The sequence below is a fragment of the Mobula birostris genome, chromosome 23, assembly GCF_030028105.1.
Source record: "Mobula birostris isolate sMobBir1 chromosome 23, sMobBir1.hap1, whole genome shotgun sequence".
Lineage (NCBI taxonomy): Eukaryota > Metazoa > Chordata > Chondrichthyes > Myliobatiformes > Myliobatidae > Mobula > Mobula birostris.
In genome coordinates, this window is record NC_092392.1 from 31005572 (window position 1) to 31031482 (window position 25911).

General features: G+C 39.0%; 2 protein-coding genes across 8 annotated transcripts in view; one reads left to right on the top strand and one right to left on the bottom strand.

Moving 5' to 3' along the window:
- Positions 1–4716, bottom strand: part of hdac10 (histone deacetylase 10) — a 39606-nt gene extending 34890 nt beyond the window's left edge. The window contains exons 1-3 of one of the 5 annotated variants that reach the window (XM_072241320.1): positions 4662–4716; positions 1981–2047; positions 924–1058 (exon numbers count right to left, since the gene is read on the bottom strand). In XM_072241320.1, coding sequence (XP_072097421.1) covers positions 924–1058; positions 1981–2045 — 200 coding nt within the window. In that variant the 5' untranslated portion in view covers positions 2046–2047; positions 4662–4716. The other 4 variants (XM_072241321.1, XM_072241319.1, XM_072241323.1 and 1 more) reach the window with 4 other exon arrangements.
- Positions 4717–4788: 72 nt separating this feature from the next.
- Positions 4789–25911, top strand: part of tubgcp6 (tubulin gamma complex component 6) — a 57003-nt gene continuing 35880 nt past the window's right edge. For all 3 annotated transcript variants that reach the window (XM_072241376.1, XM_072241375.1, XM_072241377.1), the window contains exons 1-7: positions 4789–4900; positions 12360–13189; positions 16274–16437; positions 19376–19586; positions 20649–20822; positions 23168–23289; positions 25782–25857. In XM_072241376.1, coding sequence (XP_072097477.1) covers positions 12440–13189; positions 16274–16437; positions 19376–19586; positions 20649–20822; positions 23168–23289; positions 25782–25857 — 1497 coding nt within the window. In that variant the 5' untranslated portion in view covers positions 4789–4900; positions 12360–12439. The remainder of the gene's footprint in view (positions 4901–12359; positions 13190–16273; positions 16438–19375; positions 19587–20648; positions 20823–23167; positions 23290–25781; positions 25858–25911) is intronic.

Consider the following 25911-nt stretch of genomic DNA (forward strand, 5'->3'; position numbering starts at 1 on the left):
ACTATGTATTTAAGAGAATACTTACCAATACTAAACTAGGCATGCCAACCCGCCTCAGAATGCTGAAACGTTATGTTTATCCAGTTATGTTATATGGCTCAGAATGTTGGACAATATCTAGTAACATGAGGAAACGAATTGTAGCAGCAGAGATGTGGTTCTTGAGAAGGATGCAAAGAATATCATGGACGAAACGAATATCTAACAAGGATGTCATGAACAAAGCAAACACAAAAAGAGAATTAATGTATGAGATCACGAAAAGGCAATGTAACTTCATTGGACGTGTGATTAGGAAAGAGGAGTTAGAATGCACGGTAATTATGGGAAAGATTGAAGGGAAGAAGGCAAAAGGAAGACAAAGACAAATGATGATGGAGACAGCAGCCAGAGAACTGGAAATGAATACCAATGAATTGATCCACTTGACCCGAAACAGGAGTGTGTGGGCCACGGCAGTCAAAGCTCAAACTGGGCATGGCACCTGATGATGATGATGATTTAAGAGAATGGGTGTTTATCCATAACAGCCGGGAGAAAAGACTGCCATATTAGTTCAAATGCCTCTCAAAGTCCAAACCTACATCCCTGTTATGAGAAGTGGAAACAGGTAAGACCGGCCAACAGGGCTCTGGTGAAGTTGTATAGGTCACTCACCTGTACAGTGGATGTAATGTATTGCAGAAGCATCAGTGCACTCCAACCATACCATCGGCTTCAAAGGACGACAGAGAAGGGAGGTCATTGATGACCTATGCTCTACTTAGGAGCTAAAGGCCCAAGTTAAGTTAGTTCAGATATCCTTTGGTGTAAGAGCAGAAATGGAGAGGAAAGGAGAAACAGGTTGCTGCCCAAACTTTCACTCAGAGTAGGAGATGGGGAAAGTATGCAACTGGTTAATACATTTTAAATGTATGTCCAACCTGTGAACCAAACTAATTTCCTCTTCAGTGGCCTCTCGAACTGATAGTTGGACACATCTTTCCACAAGACCATACTGTTTCAATTTGTCAAAGGAAGCGGACAAACGTTCTGGTATTTCAATGCTGCAATCTGGGCTAAAATGCAAACAAATGAAAAGATTATTTTAATTAATGAAATGGATCATAATAACTTGTTCATTTACCAGCCATACAGTCTTCATTAGGCACTTTGACCCAATTTTCCAAATTATCCTAGCAAAATAAAAGAACCACGATTCAAGTTCATAAACTACTGACATAATCACAAAGATTAACGTATGCTCTTATCTGGTTTTAAGTTTTAAATTACTTCGTGGCAAACAAGGATTTCAATGTATATTTTTATGGAGCACCAGGGAAGTCTAGAGATAGTGGAAATACAGAAAATAGAAGTGAAATGGTGAGGGGGGGGAGGGGGAAACAGAATGCTGGAACTTAGTTGGACGTAGCAATTGCTGGAAAGTCTGAAACAATGGAGAATGCTTGAAATATTCAGCAGTTCAGGAGAGAAAAATCAAAGAATAATAATGATAGTATTGAGTCAAATACTCAATAAATGCAATGAACTATAATAGTGATTAAAATATTTTAGCAGAAAATTGGAGCTAACCAAATCACCTAAATTGTGAACAATCTGAACTGATGTCCAATATTCTGCTCTAAGAGATAGATTGTTACAAATATCATAAATCAGTGGAGTTAAGTGGCTTAGACCCTCTGCAACTAAAAGTATCTGCAAATTTTTTTAGTCAGTAACTAAGTCTGACAATACTCACAATCCCAGAACTGGAAGGCCAAATGCAGGCAAATGGGACTAGCTCGCAGGGCAACACAGTGGAAGGATAAAGGTTTTAAAACTTGAGCCATTGTTTAATCTGGTATCAATTTACAAAGCCAGTAAAGAATGTGGAACACCTGTCTGGATTCCGTTGAAATAATCACGTGTTAAGGTTATATAGGATTTGATAAAACTTTTAACCGCAGATGAACTTGAGGTATAAAATATTAAACTACTCACAAATCCCACAGCAGATTATAGCTCATCATTCGTTCATCGTAGATCAATCCAGTCCCTGAAGCCATTTCTGGAAAAAAACATTGTACTAAAAATACAATATATAAACAGCCACCCTATGCATAATTCATACCCAAAGTAAACCACATTTAACTCTAAATCTTAAAGTACAAAATAAGAACACAAGACATAGAAGCAGAATTTGCCATTTGGCCCATTAGGTCTGCTCTACCATTCAATCATGATTGACTTATACCAGAAATACCAGAACCACTTGGCAATAATTGTCAAGAAATGATGCGGTATTTGAAAATCACGGATAAATCACAACATTCTAGTACAGATGTTTTCTATTCAAATATTGTTTGTCCAACTCATATTTCCAATACTTTGTGTTTAACTTATGATATCCAAAATCTTTTGAATTTTTAATTAACTTCCTGATCCGCTTGTAGGCAGGAACTAAGCACATGAGTATTCGTTCATCCTTATGTGCCATGTTGTATGATGTAGGCAATCATGATCATTCCATGACCATGAATGCTCTTGGGAAATTTTTCTACAGAGTGGTTTGCCATTGCCTTCTTCTGGGCAGTGCCTTTACAAGATGGGTGACCACAGCCATTATCAGTTCTCTTCAAAGATTGTCTGCCTGGGATCAGTGGACGCTTAACCAGGACTTGTGATATTCACCAGCCACTAATACAATCATCCACCAAATTCTCCTCTGGCTTCACATGACCCTGATTGGGGGGCTAAGCAGCTGCTAAACCTTACCCAAGGATGACCTGCAGGCTAGCGGAGGGACGGTGTGCCTTACACCCTGGTAGAGACGTATCTCCACCCCGACATCCCAATATGAGCATTAAAAATCTAATTAATCTATATAATTTTCTCATTGTATAAATATAATTGACCATTAGTGGACATTCTCTTAGCTTTAGCTATGGGACACTGAATTAAAGTTGCTTTAAAATAAGTTTGCAAACATTTAAATATGATTGGACGGAAACACACACACATAATAATAGTGAGCAAAATATTTTAAAATACAAGTAAACCACCAAACTTAAATTTTGAAGTTGAAATCAAGTTGTATTACAAATCTGCAATCTTAGAGAAAGCCATTTGCAATTTGGATTAATCTTAGCTGTTACCATCGATACTGATACTGGAAGAAAGCAATATTGGTATTATTGCAACACAGACGCAAATGCTGGTGAACGCAGCAGGCCAGGCAGCATCTATAGGAAGAGGTACAGTCAATGTTTTGGGCTGAGACCCTTCGTCAGAACTAACTGAAAGAAGAGATAGTAAGAGATTTGAAAGGGGGAGGTGGAGATCCGAAATGATAGGAGAAAACAGGAGGGGGAGGGATGGAGCTAAGCGCTGGAAAGTTGATTGGCAAAAGGGATATGAGGCTGGAGAAGGGAGAGGATCGTGGGACGGGAGGCCTAGGGAGAAAGAAAGTTGGGAGGGGGGTGGGGAGCCCAGAGGATGGGCAAGGAGTTATAGTGAGAGGGACAGATGGAGAAAAAGAGAGAAAATAAATAAATAAACAATGGATAGGGTATGAAGGTATTATTGCCTAAGTATAATAGGGGAATTCCACTGGTTTTGCGGTATTGTGGATATGATATTTGTCAATTCCAAAATGAATACAGGAAGCAACACCAAGATGTCTTTTTTTTCATTTCCTATGGCAGGCACCTCAAAGAATTGGAGAGATACCACCAGAGTGTCTCTGCAAAATCCATCAAATCTGCAGCAACGTCTTCTCCTATTCCATCATTTAATAATTGCAGATGCTATTATCTGAAATTAATTGAAGAAAATGAAGATCAGGCAGCATCTGTAGGAAGAGAATGAGTTAACGTTTCGGGCTTTATACCCTTATGCAGAATTGAGAAAATGAGAAGCTGATGAAGGGTCTGTGACCAGAAACAATACTTGGTTCTCTTTCCACAGATGTTGTCTGGTCTGCTGAGATTTCCCCAGATATTTTCTGTTTTTATTTTGGATTAATCTTCTTTTTGTCTGTATAATGGTAAAGTCGGGGCACGTGTTTAGTAGATCAAACTATACAAAAGAAAAAGGGAAAAATGAGCCTAACGGATGGTAGGCAGAAGTGACAAGTTTTGGTACAAAAAACAAATTGATGGATTTAATATTGAGTCCTGCAGGGTACAACATGCATTGAAAGTGGAAGTAAACTTCATCATTGGTATCTGCTTAGAAGACTCACAAGATATGGAACCTGGTTGTGCAACCTTCAACAATAAATTGCTGATATACTAGCCTCATAGAACATTAACAAGAAAAATACAATCCAAAGTAAGCATTGAAATGCAATCAGCACTATGGAAAGAGGACGAGCCCTTCAAGCAGCAGCTGCTTATCTCTAAGTATTGACATTATTTCAGTTATTAATACCGTTAAGAGTAAGTAGCACATTTTGTTTTTTCTTTTGTATTTTGATTCCGGATGCCATTTCACTTTAAATGGACGAGGGAGGTGCGGGATAGCTTTGGATCCTCCCTCCCAGTGTCCAGAAAACGTTACTAACACAATGGGGAAAAAAAAACACACAGGTTCGAAATCACCTCGGAACCAGAGTGGAAACAACTCCTTAAAAAAAAATAAAAACTCCAGAACTTATCCACCGGTGAGCTGCAACGAATTACCTCAAGAGCGAGAGACCGCCAATACCAGGAGCTTCCGGCTCAACCCAACCTGACAACGGGAAGCGGTCTTTGATTGACAGTAAAACGAACCAAGCGCGGAACAGCCTTTCAATCCGGACCAATTGGGTTTGCCGCGCGCGACGGGTTCTCCCCGGCGCCGCCAAGTTAGGTAGGCCGAGCAGTTGCTAGGAGCCGTTATGGAGTGGCGGTGCTGAGGAAGGTGAGCGGGCCCAGTTCAGGTACGTCTATATGTTTAGTGTTGGGTTTGGCAGCTTTTGCAGTGCCGTGTTTTCTATTCAATCACACATAAAACAACGGAAGGGTCTCGGCCCGAAACGTCGACTGTTTATTCCCATCCATAGACGCTGCCTGCCTTGCTGGGCTCCTCCAGCACATTGTGTGTATTGCTCTAGATTTCCAGCATCTGCAGTACGTACTTATGTCCAAAACAATGGGTTGCATCCGTGCTCGATGGGCTGAATGGTTTCTTTATTCGCTTTGTCATTTTCTGGATGGAGCCACATTCCATGTAGCCGATCTCAGTCTGTCAATGCTAGTTTGGATTGTGCTGTCACAGGAATGCGGCTGTAAATGCAAATGGAACGGCCTTGGGAATTGGTTGATAATGAACGTTGTAGTGTACTTGATATGGAATTCGTGAAAGAGATTTATGTGATTTTCATAGTAAATCTTATTTAGGGAAGTTTGATTCAATCACTTTTCTAGTGGAAGGAACTGTCATCAATAATTACAATTGTTGGTGCTGCATAGGAATGTAATGTCCTCTATTTCATACTGTTGCTGCCCATGGAGATGGGACTTTCCTCGAATGGTGGAAATGCAAGAGACTGCAGATGTTGGAATCTGGAGCAGAAAAAAAAATCCAAAATGCTGGAGGAACTCAGTGGCTACAGTTCCAAAGAAGTCTCTCAACCGGAATTATTGTCCCATTTTCCACTACAGATGCCGTGACCCACTGAGTTCCAGCAGCATTTTATTGGTTACCCCAGAATGGTGGAATTTCTAATTTCATGTAGGCTCAGCTTCTGTGTTCAGAAATGAGAAGCCTGAGTAAAGAGAAGGGCTGATCATAACCAAGAGAAAATCTGCAGATTTCTGTGTGTTGCAAAGAGAAGGGTTGTCTGCTTTCGGTACCTGTGCAAACATATTCATTCAGATCATGATTCATTATCCTTTTTAATTCCCTCCTGCACTAACACCTTCCCTTTCCTCTTGCTCTCAATCATTGCCTATCTTTTCCTTAGCCTCAAAGAGGATAACAAGTTGCAGTTGTTGTAAGTTACTGAGGTAGAGGTTTGAAATAATGATCCAGAAATATACATTTGAACTTTACCATGGAATTAAAAAATAGTTTGAGATGAAAGTAAATGCTGGCCTTGTCATTTATGTTTGGATATAATAAATTGATCACCTTTGTGTGTTACTTAACTTTCAGTACAGGAATTTGTACGCATCTATCAGAACAATACTTGAAAAACATATTTCCAAATACTAATTGATACAGAACCATATAGTTTGATTTTAATGGTATGGGTTTATAGCTGTAGAAAATTAGCAACATTTAAATTCACTTATCATCACCACTGTGTGTTGAGTTGTATGATGTGGTTGATCATTGGTGACTGATTGTTTTTGGCAATTTTTTTCTATAGAAGTGGTTTGCCTTTGCCTTCCTCTGGGCAGTGTCTTTACAAGATGGGTGACCCCCTGCCATTATTAATACTCTTCAGAGATTGTCACACTGGCATCAGTGGTCACATAACTAGGACTTGTGATATCACCAGCTGCTCATATGACCATCCACCACCACCACCACCTGCTCCTATGTCTTCATGTCACCCTGATCCGGTGGGGTAGGGAGACTAACAGGTGCTACATCTTGCCCAAGGGTATCTTGCAGGCTAGTGGAGGGTTGGAGCACCTTACACCTTCTTTGGCAGAGATGAATCTCCACCATGTCACTATCTATATTAAAAACCTTGAATTACAGCTTTATTAGCACAAGAATTTCTGGTCTCATCCATTGTTTGTACTGTTATGTTACTTCTGTTTAGACATACTATGGGTTAACAGTAAAGAATCATATTCTGGACGAGTTAGAGAACTTTGATTTACAGTAATAAACAAACAGGTCTTAACCCAGCCGCGTGCTGGAACATTTTGGCAATTCCGCGCATGCTCAGTGCTCTGTCCAATCATGTACTGGCACATCGTTGCACGTGATATCACCACATCTTCCTTTCCTTAAAAAGAAAAACAATTAACAACGTTAATCAAAGCAAATACATTATTTAACCACAAAACAAATCTGCATCAGATAACTGAAACTCTGAAGTTGGCTTCTTCTTTTCTTTGCAATTTCTTTTTAACACTACTCTTTCCTCTGTTTGGACCATGTATAATCTGGGTTGTACTTCTTCAAGTACTGCAGCTTTCTTAATTCCTTCCACTTCCATTTGTAATGAAATACGAATCTTTTCTTCATCTAATTCATTCATTAACTGTGTAATCTCTTTTTTATGATGATACTTCATCATTTCAATAATACTTTGCAATTCCTTCACTTGTGCTTTCACTTCTTCCTTATACTGTGCCCACTGTGAGTGTTCTTGCTCTAGACAGTGATTAGACTGAATCTCATATTCTCTGTGTCTCTTTCATTATCGCTTGCATTGAAGCAACCTCCTCCTCCCATTGCTTTTTCACATCATCAATTGCCTCCTGTTTGGTCGTCTCAGACACTGCAGCTACTGCTTTTATATTCTCCATGTCAGCATTTTCACAAAGCGCATGTATACAAAATTCCTCACATTCATCTTCAATCACTGCATTTACTTGTTTCGTTTCGTTTTCCTTCTTTTTACTTTTACAACAGCGCGAAAAATGATTAGTCTTACCGCAGTTGTAGCAAATTTTGCCATATGCGAAACACTGATTTGGGTGATGTTCCTGCGCACAGCGATCACATGATTTTTTTCTTTCCAATGCCGTTTTGCTCTGTCGGTTTCGTCGACGTATTATTATATTTCTTGATGTATTTGCTCTTTTTTACAGTGTTTACATTGCAGTTTTCAACAAAAAGCGCTTCAGCCTGCAACGTCACGGTCTCAGAAGCTTTGCAGAGCGTGAAAGCTTTTTCAAAATTTACATCTTGCTCTCTCAACAGCCTTTCTCTCAGTGCATTATCTCGAATGCCACAAACTATTCTATCTTTAATAAGAGAGTCTGTGAGCGATCCAAACTTGCATGTTCTACTACATTTCCTTAACTCCGTAACATACTGATCAATTATTTCAGTAGCTCTCTGCGCACGCGTAAAGAATTTATATCACTCATACGTTAAATTACGCCTAGGTATACAAAAAACTTCAAATCTGTCCATTATCGACTTTAAATTGAAATTATCTCCATCTTCAAAGACAAAATTATTATATACCTCTACTGCGTCATTCCCGATTACATGGAGCAGAAGCGCAGCTTTGGTTTTTACCGATTTTTCTTCATAATCGATCGCTGATAAGTACAGTTCAAACTGTTGCTTGAATATCCTCCAATTCTCAGCTACATTGCCAGTCAGCTGAAGTTTTGGTAAACCTTCCATTTTACCATTTACAGTTAGAACTTTTTTCTTCTCTTTTTTTTTGATTATCTTTGATTCTTGATTCTCCCATATTATTCTTCCAGAACCACTTCTGACATCATGTTATGTTACTTCTGTTGAAGCGTACCGTGGGTTAACAGTAAAGAATCATATTCTAGAAGAATTAGAGAACTTTTATTTACAGTAATAAACAAACACGTCTTAACCCAGCCACGTGCTGGAACATTCTGGCAATCCCATGCATGCTCAGTGCTCTGTCCAATCATGTACTGGCACATCATTGCACGTGATATCACCATATGTACTTGGTTACTTAGGACCATATCTGCTTTGTATTTGAATGGAATACTGCCTGGGGACAACAAAAACAGAGATTTTCACAAGAATAAATTTTGAAGTTTAAATGTTTAAATTTATGAAAGGAATTTGCATTCGCCCATTAAAGGAAATTTTCATAATAGACTTTTCTTTACAACTACTCTATTCAGTTTGATATATGAATTGTTAAATTCTATGACAAAGGGTTTCTTGATTTTATGTACTGCATTGTGTATCAGTAGTTTAAACTTTGATTTATTCTTTAAGTTTTGTAATTTTAAAATTTATATTTCCAAAATTATTTAATGTTCTACCTTTTTTACGATTGCCTCTTGGTTTACTTTGAAAGCTGAATAGTCTTAAATTTAACCATAACTTTCAAGCTTACTTCCGGAGATAAAACTGCTCAATCTTGTCTGAATTGCTTGAGTTTGTTGCTAGCATTTTTGTGATAAGAACTAGGTCAGGGGTTCCCAACCTTTTTTAAGCCATGGACCCCTACTATTCCCATGTTGAGAATCCCTGAACTAGATGAAACTAGTAACATATTGTATTGAATTGACTTTGTTACTTACATCCTTCATACACATGAGGAGTAAAAATCTTTATGTTATGTCTCCGTCTAAATGTGCAATTTATAGTAATTTGTAATAAATTGTATGTACAACAGGACAGTCAATATAGCATATAAATCCAATTGTATCAGCATGAGTTAATCACTCTGATGGCCTGGTGGAAGAAGCTGTCCTGGAACCTGTTGGTCCTGGCTTTTATGCTGTGGTACCGTTTCCTGGATGGTAGCAGCTGAAACAGTTTTGGTTGGGGTGACTCGGGTCCTCAATGATCCTTCGGGCACTTTGTACACACCTGTCTTTGTAAATGTCCTGAATAGTGGGAAGTTCACATCTACAGATGTGCCGGGCTGTCCACGCCACTCTCTGCAGAGTCCTGCGATTGAAGGAAGTACAGTTCCCATACCAGGCAGTGATGCAGTCAGTCAGGATGCTCTCAGTTGTGCCCCTATAGAAAGTTCTTAGGATTTGAGGGCCCATACCAAACTTCTTCAACCATCGAAAGTGAAAGAGATGCTGTTGTGCCTTTTTCACAACACAGCCGGTATGTACAGACCATGTGAGATCCTCAGTGATGTGTATGCCGAGAAACTTAAAGCTATTCACCCTCTCAACCCCAGATCCATTGATGTCAATAGGGATTAGCCTGTCTTCATTCCTCCTGTAGTCCACAACCAGCTCCTTTGTTTTTGTGAAATTGAGGGAGAGGTTGTTTTCTTGACACCACTGTGTCAGGGTGATGACTTCTCTGTAGACTGCCTCATTATTGTTTGAGATCAGGCCAATCATATCGTCAGCAAGTTTAATTAGCAGATTGGAGTTGAGGGTGGCGACACAGTCATGGGTATATAGAGAGTAAAGGAGGGGGCTTAGTACACAGCTCTGTGTTGAGGGTCAGAGGGGCAGAGGTGAGGGAGCTCACTCTTACCACCTGCTGGTGATCTGACAGAAAGTCCAGGATCTAGCTGCACAAGGCAGGGTGAAGGCCAAGGTCTCTGAGCATCTTGTTGAGCCTGGTGGGAATTATGGTGTTGAATGCTGAACTGTAGTCTAAGAACAGCATTCTCACATAAGCATCCCTCTTCTCCAGATGTGTAAGGATGGTGTGTAGAGCTGTGGCTATTGCATTGTCTGTCGATTGGTTGTGTCAGTAGATAAATTGTAGGGGATCCAGTGTGGGTGGTATTATGCCGCAGATGTAGTTTTTGACCAACTTCTCAAAGCATTTGCTTATTATTGAGGAGAGTGGTTTGTTAGGTACAGGGACAATGGTGGATGTTTTAAAGCAGGAGGGCACTCTACATGGGAGAGGGAGAGTTAAAAATGTCTTTAAACATACCTGTCAGTTGTGCTGTGGACTCTGAGTACCTGCCCTGGGACGCCATCTGGTCCCACAGCCTTGTGACTGTCCACTATTTGGAAACACCTGCGTACTTCAGCCTCAGAGATGACCAAGCTGTAGGTCTCTTCGGCGGCTCTCCTCAGGGGTTCAGTGTTGACGTGAGCTCTATATGGTTTAAGTATTACTTCCTCTACTTGTATTCTATTATTTTCACTATGTTGTTCAATGTTTTGAGAATTTTTAAACTGCTTTTCTGGTGTACTGACAGGACATTTTATTTGAGGGATGCAAAGTTTTTTTTAGACCATAAGATATAGCGGCAGAATGAGGCCATTTGGCCCATCAGTGTGCTGTGCCATTTCATCATAGCTGATCCATTCCCAATCTCCTGCTTTCCCCCTGTATCCCGTCCTGCCCTGACAAATCAAGAATCTATCAACTTCCGCCTTAAATATATCAAATGACGTGGCCTCCACAGCCGCTTGTGGCAACGAATTCCACAGATTCACCCAACTAGGGGTAAATAAATTCCTCTTCATCTCCATTTTAAATGGATGTCCCTCTATTCTGAGTTAGTGTCCTCTGGTCTTAGACTTCCCCACCATAGGAAACATACTCTCCACATCCACTCTATTGAAGCCTTTTAACATTTGACAGGTTTCAATGAGTTCACTTCTCATTCTTGTGAATTGCAGTAAGTAGAGGCCCAGAGTCATTAGACTCTCCTCATATGACAAACCTTTCAATTCCAGATTCATTTCCATGAACCTCCTTTGATTCTTTTCTAATGTCAGCACATTCTTTCTTCAATAAGGTGCCCAAAACTGCTCACAGTACTCCAAGTGAGGCCTCACCAGTGCTTTATAAATGCTCAACATTACATTCTTGCTCTTACACTCTAATCCTCTCAAAATGAATGCTTAAGTTGCATTTGCCTTCCTCACCGCCGACTCAACCTGCAAATTAACCTTTAGAGAATCCTGCACGAGGACTCCCAAGTCTGTTCCTTCCTCAGATTTCTGAATTTTCTCTCCATTTAGAAAATAGTCTTATGTTTTTATTTCTATCTTAAGTGATTTTATTATTTCATTTTTTAGTGATTTGCAAATCAGTAAACTGGGAGTAAAGTTAGATGATTTGCCAGTACATCTTTTGGGATGAATTTTATCCAAAATAATTCCCTTATTATTCACTCTGTTTTATTAGTTGTGTCATGGTTCAGAACAAGGTTTTTAGAAATTACTCAAAGCCAAAATCAAGATTATCGTCACTTGCACAACTACATGTATGCATAGGTGCAGTGAAAAACTTACTTGCAGCTATTACTGCCGTAGATGGTGGATAATATTCCATTGTTCTGTCGAGTTTAATACTGATTTATGTAAAGCAGGCAAAAAAGAATGAAAATCTTTGTATACACAAGATTCTGCAGATGCTGGGAATCTAGAGTAACACGCACAATGCTGGAGGAACTCAGCAGGTCAGGCAGCATCAATGGAGGGAATAAACAGTCGACGTTTCTGGACTGAGTCGGGACTGCTACTGAGTTCCTCCAAAAAATGTCATACTTGTGGTTATAAGTTAGTGAGATACGCAGTTCAGGAAATTAACTTACCTGAATCATGTCATATATAACTACCAACTGTAATAAAGCAGTTGAAAAAAGGCTACTCATGAGTTTAGTTAGAGCTTGATTGTGAATGTAGAATTTTCGATACGTTTTTTGGAAAATTTACTTTTGAGTTTTTGTATATTTTCTGACTAGCTCGGGAAAAAGATGAAGCTTAAAATGTGACTGCAGTGATAGCTTAAAATTAAAAGGATGCAATATGTTCTTTTCACAGGCTCCAAGGAAAATCTGCAGTGCTAACTATGCAGGATCAAAGCAGCCAGCATATTCACTTTTAACATACACAACTGAAACATGGCAAGCATTACGCAATTATTTGGAGATCTTTGTGAGGCCCACATGGCAGGCCTTTCATGGAAGTGTTATAGGGGGAAAAGGCAACTCAACAGAACACAATTCAAAGAAAAATTAAAAAGGGTTGTCTACAATACACTATTTATGAATCTTTTTCGTGATGAAGCAACATCAAGGTCTCAGTCAGAAATCAGTAAGTTGCCTGTGAAAAACAAAATTCTGATGTTGTCCTTCAATTTGAGGCTGGCTGGGATGGGTATGGAAGCTGACCTCTTGGAGGAACTTACAGAGAAAGTAGAAAAATCAACGTGCATGCCGCAGACTGATCTGAACTCTGTATTGGAACTTCTAATTGAACTTGCAGGGACTGGAACTTATCAACTTCTACCACGAAAAAAGGATTATTTCTTGAACAATAAATATGTCGGGAGAAATGTAAAATTTCAGGGCTATGACCACTATGATGCAAGCCTGTTTGAATCAGGGCTGTTGTCCTTAATTTCCACTGAGGACTTGCAATTTCATGATAATGTGCAGCGTACGCTTCAGTTAATGGATGCACAACCTGGAACTGGATTACCCAGTTTTGGACAATCCTCCCATAATTACTTAGCTGGTGATAAATATGAGAAAGAAACACGATTATCACTTTTTGGTGCCTTGGTACATAGTTGTACTTGTGAAATGGAAGTCAAACTGGATTTGCCTGCAGTGCCAGATAATGTGGATATGACTGGACTTAAAATTAGGGTAAGTAACACACAACATGCAACATTCCAGTTGAAATAACAGGGTGAAATTTCTTGTGGGTCAAAATTATACTTCTTCAGGCACTTATTTTGTGAATATCTATTTACTCAAATTATCTGCAAATAGGCAAAGTCATAAATTTTGGTGGAGAAAAATGAAAACTAGTAGAAAGTAAAACTTGAGCAAAGGTGTGAGGTTCTGACCGCATAAGCTATCCTTTAAAGAAGAGGTTCTCAATCTGAGGTCCACGAACCCCTTGGTTAATGGTAGGTGTTTATGGCATAAAAATGGAAGTGAACCCCTGCTTTAAAGTGTTAAGGCAATTAGCCATCATTAGTGTTATGGGGAGAGATTTGATAGGCTGTTTTTGTGTACTCAAGGGCAAAGGAGTCTGAGGGGTAACCTGACAGAGATATAAATTTATAAGAGGAATAGGAAGGGTAAATGGTCAAATTATTTTTTCTTATGGTAGGGGTATCAAAAACAAGAGGGCATATATTTAAGGTGAGAGGAAGGAGATTCAAAATGGATTTGAGGGGAAAGTTTTTATGTAGAGAGCAGCTGGAACATTGTCAGAGGAAGTAGTTGAGTCAAGTGCAATCACTACATTTAAGAGACATTAAAAACAGGCATTTAAATAAACAAGGCATAGAACAGGGGTTCCCAAGCTTTTTTATGCTATGGACCAATGCCATTAAGCAAGGGGTCCGTGGAGCACAGAACCCCCGGCATAGAAGAATACAGACCCAATGTTGCAAATGGGATTATTGTGGATTGTCAAAGAGGTCGGCATGGACCAGTGGGCTGAAAGACCAGTTTCTGTGTTGTAAAATTCTCCAACTTTGTAACATAAATTTCATAGTATTGCAGGTTTCAGAAGTCATTGAAACTGTTCCGTTTTAATCTAACTCATACGGAAGTTGTATAAAAGCATTAAGAAAGATAAGAGAAATGCATTATATTGTCTGTTAAGAGTAATCTAGCTATATTGGAAATCTACCTTCTGAAACCAAAATACTTCAGATGCTGGAAATCTGAAATAATATTGAATTGAATTGAACTGACTTTATTACTTACAAAAAATTCCAGAATTGTAAACTCGGTGAGTTTCACTAATTACCAATAATAGGAAAATATCCTTGCATGAAAATTATGTTTCTATCTATTAATATTACTAATTCAGATTATAAATTTTAGTTGAAATACTCACTCTTGTCTGGATTTTGCATTTCAGTTATGTTCATTTCAAAGGTTTCAAAGGTACATTTAATGTCAGAGAAATGTGTACAATATACATCCTGAAATGCTTTTTCCTCACAACCGACCACGAAAACAGAGGAGTGCCCCCAAAGAATGAACAACAGTTAAATGTTAGAACCCTAAAGTACTCCCCCAGCTCCCCTCCCTCCCGTGTGTAAGCGGCAGCAAACAGTCCCCCCCTCCCCCACCGAGATGTAGCATATTGATGGACGTAACATATTGAGTTATATTGGGAGCTATCCAAACTAAGCTACAAAATACCGAATGCTACAAGAGCTGAGGCAGCATCTCTGAAGAGATAAACAGTTAATGTTTCTGGTCAATGAGATTCCATCAGAACACATCACTTGAATATCTTTGGTATCTCTTTGAAGTAGTTCACTGTCCGTGCAGGCTTCAAGGCAGGCATCATCATTCCAGTGCACAAGAGAGCAATGGTAACTGGCCTAAATGATTACCCGCCAGTGGCATCGACTTTAACCATAATGAAGTGCTTTGAGCGACTGGTGAGGAATCATGTAAAACCCTTCCTTCCAGCTACATTGGACCCTTTGCAATTTGCTTGCTGCTCAAACTATTCCACTGATAATGATATAGCCTCCACCCTGCCCTGTCCCGCCTAGAATACGATGCCTCATACACCGGGATGTTGTTAATCAAATTCAGCTTAGTGTTTAACAGGATTGTCACTCAGAGACTGGTGGGTAAACTATCCTCGTTGGAACTCAGCACCACCCGGGTAACTGGATCTTAGACTTCTTTCCGGAAAGACCCCAGATGATCAATTTGGGAACAACATCTCAAGCTCCATTACACTGAGCACTGGTAACCCCCAGGGTTATGTGCTGAACCTGCTGCTATTCACACTGCCAGATCTAGCTCAATCCACATTATCAAGATCGATGATGATACTACAGTGGTTGGTCTCATCAGCAACAACGATGAGTTGGCAAACAGCGAGGAGGAAGAGAAGCTTGTCAAGTTGCATGAGAACAACAACATGGACAAGACAAAAGAGATGATTGTGGACTTCAGGAAGCACAGGTTGACCACTCTCCATTGCACATCGATGGCTTTGCCTTGGAGAAAGTGAAGAGCACAAAGTTCTAGTGTGCACATAACAGATGATCTAACTTGGACCCAGACCACCTTTTCATTAGTCAAGAAGGCACAGCAGCATCTACACTTTCTGAGGAGACTGAGGTGTGCAGTCTGTCTGTCCCTATTCTATCAACTTTCTACAGGAGCACCATCAAGAGTGACCTGTTTGACTTGGTCTTTGGTACTTGTACTGAATTAAAAAGTTGAAGATTCAAGCCCATCTCAGAAACCTAATGGCAGATATATGACTGAGTGAGTGCTGCAGATGCAGTGGTACCATTTTTTTCAATGTTGTGTTAAAATAAAACTTGTATTCTCTCTCATGTGGACGTTAAAAATTTCAATGTGCAGTAAGTGAATGTAATATCCTGACCAATATTTGTTCCTCAGTCATCCTCATTCTGTTTGTAGCACTTAGCAATACTCAGGTTGGTACCCATGGCTTCTACATTTGTAGCAATGACTACGCATCAAAATGACTTAGAATGTGATGATAATATTAAAAAAGCACTAAGTCTTTTTTGTTTTAATGTACATTTGTCAATTTACTGACATTTATCTTTATATAGAGAGAGGAGAAGAGGGAGAGAAAAATAAAAATGATATGTGTAATCGAAATGTTAGAAGCAGGTGATTTCCATATAACTACAATGGAATTTGAGTTTGTCATGAAGACGGAGCTGTAATTTAATTTTCCAAGATTAACGCTATAAATCTGCACAGGTTCCTCAAAGCATTGACCAGTCAGAAGATGAGGGATTTCAGTCGGCATCCAATCTTACCCCAGATTCGCAGTCGGAGCCCAGTTCATCTCCTGATATTGATCTCTGGAGTGCAGTGCTTTCTTATGAACCTAGCAAGTACAGATGTTGGGAATTAATAGGCTGGTAAGTGAAAGGTATATAGATTTTATAGGAAGTTGTTTCTATATTCAAGTTTAATTGTCATTCAACCATACATGGATACAACCAAATCAAATAGTGTTACTCTGGGGCCAAGGTACCAACAGTCATACACAACACAAGGCACATATAGCGCACATACAGTAGTGGTAAACATAGTCACACAAAACATACAGTCCAAGTCCCTGAGTCCATGTTACAGCAATGTACAGTCAAACATAACACAGCTCATCTTCTGCCAAGCGACCACTGGAGGGCAGCATCAACACCAGCCTGGACATGGCGCCACATTGTTTAAAATACTGGAATTATATTTTAAAATACTAGAATTTAATCAAACAATAGTTTCAGAATCAGAATCGGGTTTATTATCACTGGCATGTGTCGTGAAATTTGTTAACTTAGCAGCAGCAGGTCAATGCAATACATAATATAGAAAAAGAATAATAATAAATAAGTAAATCAATTACAATATACATATATTGGATAGATTAAAAATCATGCAAAAACAAATAATATATATTTAAAAAGTGAGGTAGTATTCGCAGGTTCAATGTCCATTTGGGAATTGGATGGCGGAGGAGAAGAAGCCGTTCCTGAATCACTGACTGTGTGCCTTCAGGCTTCTGTACTTTCTGCCTGATGGTAACAGTGAGAAAAGGGAATGCCCTGGGTGCTGGAGGTGCTTAGTAATGGACGCTGCCTTTCTGAGACACTGCTCCTTGAAGATGTCCTGGGTACTTTGTAGGCTAGTACACAAGACGGAAGTGAACTAAATTTACGATCCTCTGCAGCTTTTTTCGGTCCTGTGCAGTTACCCCTCTCCCCCATACCAGACAGTGATGTGGCCTGTCAGAACGCTCTCCACGGTACATCTATAGAAGTTTTTGAGTGTCTTTGTTGACATACCAAATTTCTTCAAACTCCTAATGAAGTATAGTCGCTGTCTTGCCTTCTTTATAGCTGCATCGATCTGTTGGGTCCAGGTTAGGTCCTCAGAGATCTTGACACCCAGGAACTTAAAACTGTTCACTCTCTCCACTTCTGATCCCATTATGATGATTGGTATGTGTTCCTTCATCTTACCCTTCCTGAAGTCCACAATCAGCTTTCATCTTACTGACTTTGAGTGCAAGGTGTTGCTGCGATACCACTCCACTAGTTGGCAGATCTCGCTCCTGTATGCCCTCTCGTCTCCATCTGAGATTCTGCCAACAATGGTTGTATCTTCAGCAAATTTATAGATGGTATTTGAACTATGCCTACCTGCACAATCATGTGTTCAGCAGGCATATAAACATTTGTAGTACTGAACTGAAGTTTCTCAATTGAGGTAAGAGCATGTTCTGTAATCTTCTAGATACTAATTAATATTCTAGAGCACTTGTTTGATGAGCACAAAGGTAATTGTTTTAATATCTTTAAAGCATTTGCCTATGATCTTTGTTAATATGTGAATGTTTAGGAAGGCTTATAGAAACAGGCCATAAGAGCCAAGAGGTCCAAAGCCTAGTTCCACTCTTATGATCTTTTCAATGGATCCTGCCATTCCTACTTGTACCCGGTTTGTGTTTATTGAGCTTTCCTTTCGTGCTGTTCTCCTGAACTGCTCATTATGCTAGCATGTCACGAGGAGTTTGAGGAGATTTGGTATGTCATTAAAGACACTCGCATATTCCTACAGACGTACCATAGAGAGCATTCTAAATGGCTACATCAGCATCTGGTATGGTGGCAGGGGGCACTGCACAGGATCAAGATTAGCTGCAGAATGTTGTGAAGTCAGTCAGCTCCGTCATTGGCACCAGCCTCCCCAGCATCCAGGACATCTTCAAGGAGCCATGCCTCAAAGAAGTGGCATCCATCATTAAGGACCGCCATCACCCAGGACATGCCCTCTTCTCATTGCTAACATCAGGGAAGAGGTACACAAGTTTGAAGGCACACACGCAACAATTCAGAAGTAGCTTCTGCCTCTCTGTCGTCGGATTTCTGAGTGGACATTGAACACTATATCACTTTTTAAAATCTTTTTGCACTACTTATTTAATTTAACTTTTAAAATATATATGTACATATTGTTTTTATTATGTATTGCAATATACTGCTGCCACATAACAACAAATTTCATTACATATGCCAGTGATATTAAACCTGATTCTGATGTTCCACATTATAGTTAGTCAATGGTAAGGACAATCCTTCTGAATTCCTTATTAGATTTAATCAGAATTCAGCTAGAAGTTATGGCTCTTGATTCAGGTATTATGTAAATATGATACACACATCTCCAAATTTGTACAACTCAATTGAGTTTTACCTCCATAATTTCCACCTTATTCACAACCTTCTATATCTCAGGCTTCTGTTATTGTGCAAAGGTTTCTGAGGTTCTGAGTTTTCTCCCCCTTATCCTGTTCCTACGTTTATTGTCTGAACTTTCGGTACATTTAATGTTTTGTTTGCATTTTAATCTGTCTATTAGCATTTAATGCCATTCATGAAGCATTATTCTTCTTTACATCAAAGATACTATAATAATTACATGATGTTCTTGCTAAAGTGCACAGTGAGCATTTCTATTTCCAGCACTTCTGCAATATTCATATGGTACAACAGTCAGGTCAAATAACATTGAATACTTGTTTTCTTGAGTCATTCTCATTACACGAAACCACGTAGCACTTAATAATGCAAGTAGTATTATGCAGATTATGGGATCATATCTTTTTAACATACTGCTTTGCTCTCCTGTGCAAATTAAATACTAGTATGCAAAATAACAAAAACAAAACATTAATACTTGTCCAGAGTGATCTTTTTTAAGGAAATGATGATACAAGAAAGTTTCAGTTAATTTTTCTAATGATGTAATTACGAAAATGATTCGCTACATAAACACTTTTTTCTCTCTCTCTTATAGTCCTCCAGGTAAAAAAGAAAGACTATACCTCACTGAAGCAGGTCGAGAAGCTTTTGATAAATTCTACCAATTACGTGTAGGTCAGCTGCAGCTCATCAGCGGTACACTGTTGCACCCAACTCCAGTTATACTTCAAAAGGAATCTGAACTAGTCAAAGATGTCCTGAATGTCCTCATTGGTGTAGCATCCATGACCTTCTTGCTGAATCAAGTAGGCATTTATTGTGAAATATGTTGCTGGGCTCAATGTAATTAATTTCCCAAATGACTGGGTGATGACTAACTCTATATTTCAATTTTGGTGTTGTGAAGTATTGGGATGGGTTGAGTCATCTGACCTGCTCACACTCTGACATTTAACTCATCTGTTACTGAGGTCTCTGATCTTGCTTGCAGACCATAAGATATAGGAGCAGAATTAGGCCATTTGGCTCATCGAGTCTGCTTTGCTATTTCATCATGGCTGATCCAATTTTCCTCTCAACCCCAATCTCCTGCCTCCTCCCCATATCCCTTCATGCCCTGATCAGTCAAGAATCTATCAAATTCTGCCATAAATAAACGTAAAGGCTTGGCTTCCACAGTGGTCTGGCAAAAAATTCCACAGATTTGTCACTCTTAGGCTAAATAAGTTTCTCCTCATCTCAGTTCTAAAAGAACATCCCTTTCTTCTGAGGCTCTGTCCTCTGGTCTTAGACTCTCCCACCATAGAAACATTCTCTCCACATCCACCCTATCAAGGCCTTTCGCCATTCGATAGGTTTCAATGAGGTCATCCCTCATTCTTCTGGATTCTAGTGAATATAAGCCCATAGCCATCAAAGACTCTTCGTATGACAAGCCAATCAATTTTGGCCATTTCCTGGTCTTGCTGTCTCCCTAACTAATCTTAGACTGTATATTCCCTTAACCTGGCAATAGATATCATAAACCAAACCAATTAATCCCCTAATTTGGAGAAATGAACTGCAGTCACCAGGAGTTATAAATGAAACATTCTATATACTTGATTCAATGGTATATTTTGAATGTTTCTAAAAGTTTGGAAATGTTTATTTTGTTTTTAAATTTGTTTTTATCCAGAATGATAACCAACATATGCCCACAAATTACTGCAATTAATTTAAATATTAATTCTCCACAATTTTGTCTGCTTCATCTGCAACTTGGGTGTAATATTTTGAACTCATCCCTCAATTTAGGTAGCATGTTGTCAGTAGGCTAAACCTATATGCGAACGATTCCTGTGTTTTACTGGCCTTTCTTTTTTCAGTCTCTCCAGGCATTTGTCGTCAGGCAAGGAGTATATATTTCAGGAACATCCCCCGAAAGTATGTATAACCTCTTGTCTGAACTGGCTGAAAATGGAACATATTACACTCGCCTCAGTCACTTCTCTCTTCAGCCCATCCTTGACTCAACATATAACAAAGGACTCGTTTTCCAGGTTGCAATCAGTTTTCAATTTATTCTCTTTTGTCAAGCTCAGCAAAATCTTTTCAAAATCATTGCTTAGGTGAAATAAGTGCAGCTGGAAGAGCAACTGCCTCACAGCACTAGAGACACAGGTTCAATCCTGATCTTGTGTGCTGCTTATGTGAAGTTTGTGAGTAACCATGTGAGTTTCCTTGGTGTGCCCTGGTTTCTTCCTGCATTCCAAAGTTGTAACGGCCTCTGTAAATTATCACTGCTGCGTAGCTGAGTGATAGAATCTGGGGAGAGGTTGATGAGAATGTGGGAAGAATGGAGCAGGATTTAGAAAAATTAGTTATTGGTATGTTTCCCTGCTGTATCTCTCTATGAATCCTATGAACAATTTTGATTCTTGGTAGATATGTTTAAAGAGTAACTATTTGTCACATGCCCATTGAAATATGTTTGATTAAAGCTAATTTTTAAGCTAGAGGGTGATAGGTGAAGCCAGGTGGGTGGAAAAGGTAAAGGGTTGGAGAAGGAATCTTTTCTTTTCCAATCTTTTTATTAATATCAAAATGTTAAACATAACATAGTATTAATACAAAATTATTGGAAATACATTGTTAATAATTAGCATATATAAATATAAACTCAGTTAACACACCGATATTAAACCTCTCAAGATCTTACAGGATACGAATATAAGAAAAAAAATACAAAAGTAACATGAAAAAAGAAAAAAACCCAAAATACCCCTATTTAAAAAAAAAAACACTAATCTAAACAATACTAATTAACTAAACTAAAGAAAAGAAAAAGACATGGGCTGTTGTGTTACGTCAGATAGGACCATTAGTGTCATTAACTCTGCTCCTCTCTCCATATATTTAAGAGTAATAGAATAGGAGAAGGAATCTGATAGGAGAGGACCTTGAGAGAAAGGGGAGAAGGAAGGACACCAGGAAGAGGTGATGTGCAGGTGAGGCACAGAGTTGAGAGGCCAGAGTGGGGAATAGAAGAAGGGGGAGAGGAAAATTAAAAATAAATTAAATTACGGGAAGGAGAATTCTATGCTCATGGAATATGAAGTATTTCTGCTCTTCCCTGAGAGTGGCCATGGCAGAAGTAGAGGCCACGAATCAATGTGATTGGGAATGAGGAAAGGAATTAAAATGGTTGGCCACTGGGAAATTTTTGCTTTTGGTGGATGGAGCAGAGGTGCTTGACAAAACAGTCCACCAAAGTACGTTAGATTTCACCAATGTAGAGTAGACCACATTGGAAGCACCGGATGCAGTAGATGACCCCAACAGATTTACAAGTAAAGTGTTGCCTCACCTGGAAGGACTGTTCGGTGCTTTGAATGGGAGGAGGTGAATGAGCAGGTGTAGCATTTCTTATGCTTGCAAGGATATGTGCTAGGAGGGTGATTAATGGGCAGGGATGAATGGAGAAGGGAATCACGGAGGGAGTGATCCCTGTGGAACGTGGAGAGTGGGGGGGTTGGGGGGGGAGAAATAAATATGTTTGATGGTAGTATCCTGTTGAAGATGGGGAAGTTATTGTGGAGAATGATGTTTTGGATCCAGAGGCTCGTGGGGTGGTAGGCGAGGACAAGAGGAACTCTTATCTCTGTTAAGATGGCTAGAAGATGGGATGAGCGCAGATGTCCAGGAAATGAAGGAGATGTGGGTGAGGGCAGCGTCAATGGTGGAAGAAGGTGAACCCTGTTCTTTGAAGAAAGAGGACAACCCTGATCACTTGGAAAGGAAAGTCTTATCCTGGGAACAGATGCAGTGAAGCTGAAGGAACTGAGAAAAGAAAATAACATTTCTTACAGGAGGCAGGGTGGGAAGATGTACAGTCATGATAGCTGTGGGAATTGGTAGGTTTATAAAATATGTCAGCAGACAGTTGTCTCCAGAGATGGAGATAGAGAGATCGAGAAAGTGGAGAGAAGTGTCAGAAGTGGACCAAGTGAATTTAAGGGCAGGATGGAAGATGGATTTGCAGTATCTCTTGTGATTTAAAAAAAATTTAAAAATTGATACATGGTATTTTGAATTCCAGTTAACAAATAACCTTTTTTGGCAGAAGCCTCTCTCAATTTGAACATTTTAAAGTACCTTGGATTTAAAAGAAAGAGTTTATAATGCATAGTTTTCCAACATCAAATATGGTTATAAGGTTTGCAGCTTAATATAGGAAACAAGTTTTAAAAAGAAAATCAGATCTTGTTTATTTCTCAGCACACTATATTAATCCAGTCTATCTTCACAAGATAGAAAGAGTTGAACAATAATTGCAACAACAGTAAAATTCCAGTATATAAGTTAAAAGTGCAAAGAAAGACAAACTCCTATTCTTTTTAACCAGGCTTTCACAAGTGGTTTGGGAAAATACCTGCAATATTATAGAGCTTGTGTGTTGTCAACACCTCCTTCACTGAGCCTTTTAACGATCGTCTTTCTGTTCAGGAAACTGGGGCGACAGCTAAGGTCAGTATATCTTTTATTGCGTAGTGTTGAATTTGATTTATTTGTAACTTCTGGTTAGGATAAAAGCAGGAATCTTTAGTTTTATTCATATTTGATGATTTCCATTTGTATGATAATTCAAATTTCATGAAACTTGGAATTTAAATTAATCAACCATTTATATCCCAAGATCACCTTCTAATTTCCAAAGCCCAAAGATTTTACTGAAATAAGAGCAAAGACACAGCTTCACTTATAAAAACGTTTAGATGAAATCTAATGCAAGACAATGTTCATTGAATAAAGTAATAGTATGTACTCACTTTATCGAAACATTTCCAATTAAATAGATAGCTGAATGAATTTAATTACTAGTCTGATTCAAAAACTCAATTGATATTCTAATTTGTCTTGAACACCATGATTTTGCCCTTTTTGCACTTATTTAAGCCACTTCAAAAGGTAGTGAAAAAGACAATCGAGTTGTTTACAGTATAAAGTCATATGTAAACCAGACCAGGTGAGGACAGTAGACTGATCTTGATAAGGTTTTGTAAGAATCCTGTAATTTCATTTTACTATTTATACTAGCTTTTAATTCTGTTTACATAACAACATGTTTTTATATTGCCTATCATTTGAATTTGTCTGTTTCTTTAGTGCAAGGGTCTGTGTAATAATCAGTTAATTTGACTTTTTTATGTATGCTGTTTTGATTCCCATATAATAAAATAGCAAAATGATAAAGAACAATTGCAGATTAATAAAATATAAAGGGATCCAGATGTCTTTGTACATAAATCACAAAATGTTAGCAGCCAGGTGCAGCAAGTGGTTGGGAATGCAAGTGGCATATTGGCTTTTATCGCAAGAAGGTTAGAATTTAGAAATGGGGGAAGTATTGCTGAAATTGTACAGGGTACAGGGTGGCGGATGGAGATACAGCACAAATAAAGGAGGTGTAATGCACTCCTTCCCTCTGCTAGACTGCAGGTTACCTTTGGACAAGATGTTGCACTTGCTTCCCCCTCTCCCCCCCCGGATCATGGTCATGTGAAGTCATGGGAGCAGGTGGTGGTGGTCGTATGAGCAACTGAATCATATCATATTCTGGTTATGTGACCATTGATACCAGACAGACAATCTCTGAAGAGTATCAATAATGGCTGGGATCACCTATCTTGTAAAGACACTGCCCAGAAGAAGGCAATGGCAAGTCACTTCTGTAGAAAAATTTGCCTTGGACAATCATGGTCATGGAAAGACCATAATCGCCCACGTCATACAACATGGCACATAACAAACAAACTGGTGAGAACACAATTGGGAATTGTGCACACCTCTGGTCCCCTTCCCTGAGAAAGGATTTAATTTATTTTTATTTATTGAGATACAGCATGGATTTGGCTCTTCTGGTCCTCCAAGCTGTGCTGCCCACCTAGTTAACCCTAGCCTAATCACAGGACAATTTACAATGACCAATTAGCCTACTAACCGGTATGTCTTTGGACTGTGGGAGCACTTGGAGGAAACCCAAGTGCACACAGGAAGAACATACAGACTTTCTTATAGTGAACGGCGAAATTGAACTCCGTGCTGCAATGCCCCAAGCTGTAATAGGATTGTGCTAACCTTCATTCTACCATGGCACCCCTATTTGCTATTAGCATTGGAGATAGACCAAAAGAGCTTTGCATTCCAGTGATGAAATGGATGCTGTATCATAAACAGCTTAGGTAATTAGATCAATAGACTTAAAAGTTCAGAAGAATAAGGGGTGATTTTATTGAAACACATAAGATCCTGAAGTTGAGTTGAGATGTTGAGCTGGTGAGAGAAACCCAACCAAGAGTGTATTTTCACAAGGTTATAGGACATTATTTAAAACTGTAGGAACTTATAGGTGGCGTGGAATCTTTGGAGTTCTCTGCCTGGGAAAATTTTGGGAGGATAGATCATTTGGGGCATTCAAAGAGGAATTAGATAGCTTTTGAAAGATCCAGGATTTGAGGTTATTGGGAACAGACACAGAAGAAGAGATGAGGCTTGAAACCAATCAACTATGGGACAGACTTGATGATCAGTTAATCTTTTCTTATGTTGTAAGAATATGCTACAAATATAGATCCCCCCCACCCCATCCTTTGAATTGAAGGTGGTAGAGAGGAATTAAGATGGATGCTGATCAGTAATCTAATTGGAAAGTGGAGCAGACTTGAGAATAGAGACCTTGTATTTTCATTATTATTTTTATCAGTAATGCTCAAGGTATCATACCCTAACATTGGGGGCAAAAGTATCTGAAATGAGATCAACATAATAAAATAATAAAAACATATTAAATGTTTCTATATAACTTCTGGGCATTGTGCAGAATATTTCAAATATTGTCAACTTTAAAGCAATTCATAAGGTAGTTTTTCAGTTGATTTTCACATTCAGCAGCATTTACAAAATATCTACAGGAGTAATAGTTACAGGGATAATAGGACTAATAAGTCTATCCTTTGCAGATATTTATCTGAATTGTGCGGGATTGGATCAGGTGTGCTGGGATTAAACCGAGGAAGTTCATCATCTTTTCCTACAGTGAGTATTAGGATTGTCTTTCGACTCCTGCTTGTTGATCTTCTGAGTATGTTT